Source organism: Lactuca saligna, chromosome 9 (genome assembly GCF_052625555.1).
Source record: "Lactuca saligna cultivar CGN05327 chromosome 9, ASM5262555v1, whole genome shotgun sequence".
Classification (NCBI taxonomy): domain Eukaryota; kingdom Viridiplantae; phylum Streptophyta; class Magnoliopsida; order Asterales; family Asteraceae; genus Lactuca; species Lactuca saligna.
In genome coordinates this window covers 74,073,826-74,077,351 of record NC_136425.1, presented here as the reverse complement: position 1 = coordinate 74,077,351, position 3,526 = coordinate 74,073,826, and the positions used below count along the sequence as shown (strand labels likewise).

The window sequence follows — 3,526 nt, the reverse complement described above, 5'->3', positions numbered from 1 at the left end:
CATTCCTAGCTTTTGTTTGAAGGTAAAAAGTCACCAACTTGCTCATTGTTTTGGTTAGATCTCGTTTTAAGGAATTTAGAGCCTTTTCCCATCCTTCTTGGAGTTCTAGAGTGTTATGAGCTTGTCATGGAGTTGAGACTCCAAATCTGGACATATTGAGGTCCTATGAGCCCAAAGATCCAAGCTTTTCCCAGCTTTGGGCAAGTCTCCATGCATGAAACCCTTTATGGAGCTTGTTTTGGCATTTTGAGCTCTAGATGTCATGCATGAACATAAATCTTGCAGCTTTACGTGATAAATGAGCCTTAGCAGGTTAGATCCAGAGTACGAGACATTATTTCAGCCTAAGATCGTTTGAATGAGAAAACGGACTAAAGAGACTTGACGAGTCAGTGAGCTGACTCGACGAATCGGTTAGGGTTTTTCCCCAATGAGTCTGGACACATTGTAATTCGGCGAGTTGATGAGTCAACTCGGCGAGTTGAGTTGGACTTTCACGATATTCTGAGGAAAACGAAGAAACTCGACGAGTCGCATAGATGCACTCGACGAGTTGGGTCAACATGGATTGTTGACTCGAGTGTTGACTTCTGTTGACTTTTAGGGTTTGGTCAAGACATGGATTATGGAGACCATGGAGTGGTAAAATGGTCTTTTACCCATTCCAAGAGTTAGAGAGAGAGAAAGGTTAACTAAATTTATTTAGAGTTTTGGGTATAAGTGTTAATTAGAGATGATTATGACATGTAGGTGGGGATTAGACCGTTCGAGGGGTACGGGGTTTATCTGCTTGCTTACGAGGTGAGTTTTCTCACTATACTTACCTTGAGTGGTAACTTTGTGTGATCGGAGGGTCTTGTATGCTTATATTGAGTATTATGATATCCTGCATTATGTCCTTGTGATTTATGTTGTATATTATGTTGAGCTTATTGAGTTAGGACCGGAGGGTCCAACCCGAGTTGTGGGATCGGAGGGTCTCCACTGAGACTTATTGACCGACGGGTCTTCATTGAGATATCGCCATGAAAGACTAATGAGATGTGTGTGGTATTTTGGGGAACTCACTAAGCTGTATGTTTACCGTGTTATGTGTTATGTGTTTCAGATACTTCTCATGAACACGGGAAGATACCGACTTTATTGTACACACGAGATGGAGTTAGTGTTTTTGGGGATCCTGGATTTTATCAAACAATTTATGATTTTGTGTTTTTGATAATTTGACATTGTGGTTTTGAAATGTGATATTGAGAATTATGTGGTTTTGAAAATGAATTTTTTTGTTTGCAAATATACAGTGTTACAATATTTTTTATGTTTTAAAATGTTTTTGGTTGAATCTTACAATCACGATATTGCAAAGTAGAAAAAGATCTTATATAAGATTCCGATTTTAACAACTTTACAAAAATAAATGATACGGGTTGGAGATTGAAATTCTATTAACATCATTTTTTACAACATAAGTTAAAAAATGGTCTAAGTTGCAGATTTAAATAAATATGTTAAAACCAATGAGGAACTATATACATCACATGACTAGTTAACCAACCACACTATTTTTGCGGTTCACTCTAATTTACTTCACGAATTCTTCCATTGATGCTCAACATTCAATACCTTGTTATAATCCGAGAGAGATAATACGAGTTTTGTACAATCATAGATTCATCATATATCATAACTTACATCATCTATTTTTGATACTCACCACTAATTTTTAAACAAAGAAAGATCAATACTAATCAAAAGAGAAACTCCTTGAGCATTTTTGCAAGTCACGGGAAACCATTAACAGAAAATCCTCCATCAACAAGAATTGTCTGACCAGTGATGTAAGAAGCAGCAGGCATACAAAGGAACGCCACCATTGATGACACTTCATTAGCTTCAGCAATGCGTTTCAAAGGTATTCTTGATACCATTGTACCCAAAAACTCCTCATTACTTAGCAACTACACAAAATTTGCTTATTGGTTGATTAAAATCATAACATTTAATGGGTTAAATAGAATAAATATAAAGAAGGGTAGGATTGAGGTGTATTACAGGTTCAACAAGTGGAGTTCTAGTGCACCCTGGAGCTACACTATTACTCCGAATGTTATCTTTCGCCCATTCGCAAGCTAAATTCTTAGCAAGTTGATTCATAGCAGCTATGAACAGAAAATGGAAGCTTAAAATTTCTTGTAACACCAAATACAACGATCAGGAACACAAAACCATATACCTTTAGTGGGTCCGTAGATAGATGTGTAATTAACATGAACAGAACCTGCAACAGAGGAAATGAACACAATGCTTCCAAATCCAGAAGCTTTTAAAAGAGGATGTGAAAGTTGAGAGATATGGTAACAGGATTCCAAATTGGTAGCCATGATCAGGGAATACTCTTCTGTAGTATACTCTAAACTAGGTTTCGCTATGTTCGTCCCAACATTGTTTATCTACAGTTTCGAAGTTTGTATAATCATTTGTAAGAATACAACTAGTACCACTAGAATGAATAACGAATGCGTTCGTTTCAGAAGATTAGGAATTCCTGCAAAATAAGATGAAACTTGATGTATTGAAGAATTCCCTAATTTATCGGTGAAATAAACACAAAAGAACTTACTAGAATGTTGAGCTTTCCATTGAAGATAGTGGAGACTTTTTCTAGAAGCTGTTGGCGTTGAGGTCGAGAAGTTGCGTCGCAGACGGATCCAGTGACGGTGAAGCCCTTGGAAGACCATTCTTGTAAGCGGTGGTTGAGCTCAGCCTCGTTGCGAGAGTAGGTGTGTACTGCCGCCCCTAACTCCGCCAATTCCTCCACCACAGCGTAGCCGATCCCACGTGTGCCGCCGGTGACGAGAGCAGTCACGCTGGCGAGAGACCATCTGGAATTTCTAGTTTTAGTACTGCTCTCCGCCGCTGCCGCCGTCGTCATGTTATCCGATTTCGTTTGAAGTCGATATCTTCGAGAAGATGATTAGTTTAGACCTTCCGGTTTATAACAAGCATATGATGGTAGTTGCTGAATATGGTCCATATTTTCTCACTCAATCAACGCATTTCCGCCAAAAGGAAAAACTACTTTAGGTATATATTTTGATTGTGAATATTTTAGATATTTTATTTGATTATTTTTACATATTTAAATATTATTAAAAGGGAACCATACACATCATCTAAAACAATTTGGATCATTGTGGTTTTTTTATAAGTTTTACACTCTTAAATCAAAATTTGGATCATTGTGGTTTCTTTATAAGTTTTACACTCTTAAATCAATTTGCTTACGTCAGCTTGATCAAACAACAAGTCAATCCGTTATATTAAGAAATCAAATGTAGGAATTGAATTAAAATCATACTTGATTTTTTTTCCAAACTTACAACTACAAAATTGGTTCCTTATTAACGTAAACATTGAATTTAGGCTCTATTTCCATTCAAAATTTCTTCCCAAATACATTATATGTTGAAATCTCGGAAACTATTAATTTCAAAATTCAAAAGTTTCGGATATTTTTATGAACCAA

At 36.7% G+C, this 3,526-nt stretch overlaps 1 protein-coding gene across 1 annotated transcript; it reads right to left on the bottom strand.

Moving 5' to 3' along the window:
• Window positions 1–1,602: 1,602 nt before the first annotated feature.
• LOC145015713 (tropinone reductase homolog At5g06060-like) lies at window positions 1,603–3,055 on the bottom strand. Its single transcript, XM_078974186.1, has 4 exons — window positions 2,621–3,055; window positions 2,234–2,450; window positions 2,053–2,159; window positions 1,603–1,958 (listed from the first exon to the last, which is right to left on the bottom strand). The coding sequence occupies exons 1-4, from the start codon at window positions 2,930–2,932 to the stop codon at window positions 1,782–1,784; spliced, it is 813 nt and encodes a 270-aa protein (XP_078830312.1). The 5' UTR covers window positions 2,933–3,055; the 3' UTR covers window positions 1,603–1,781.
• Between the last annotated feature and the right edge of the window lie 471 nt (window positions 3,056–3,526).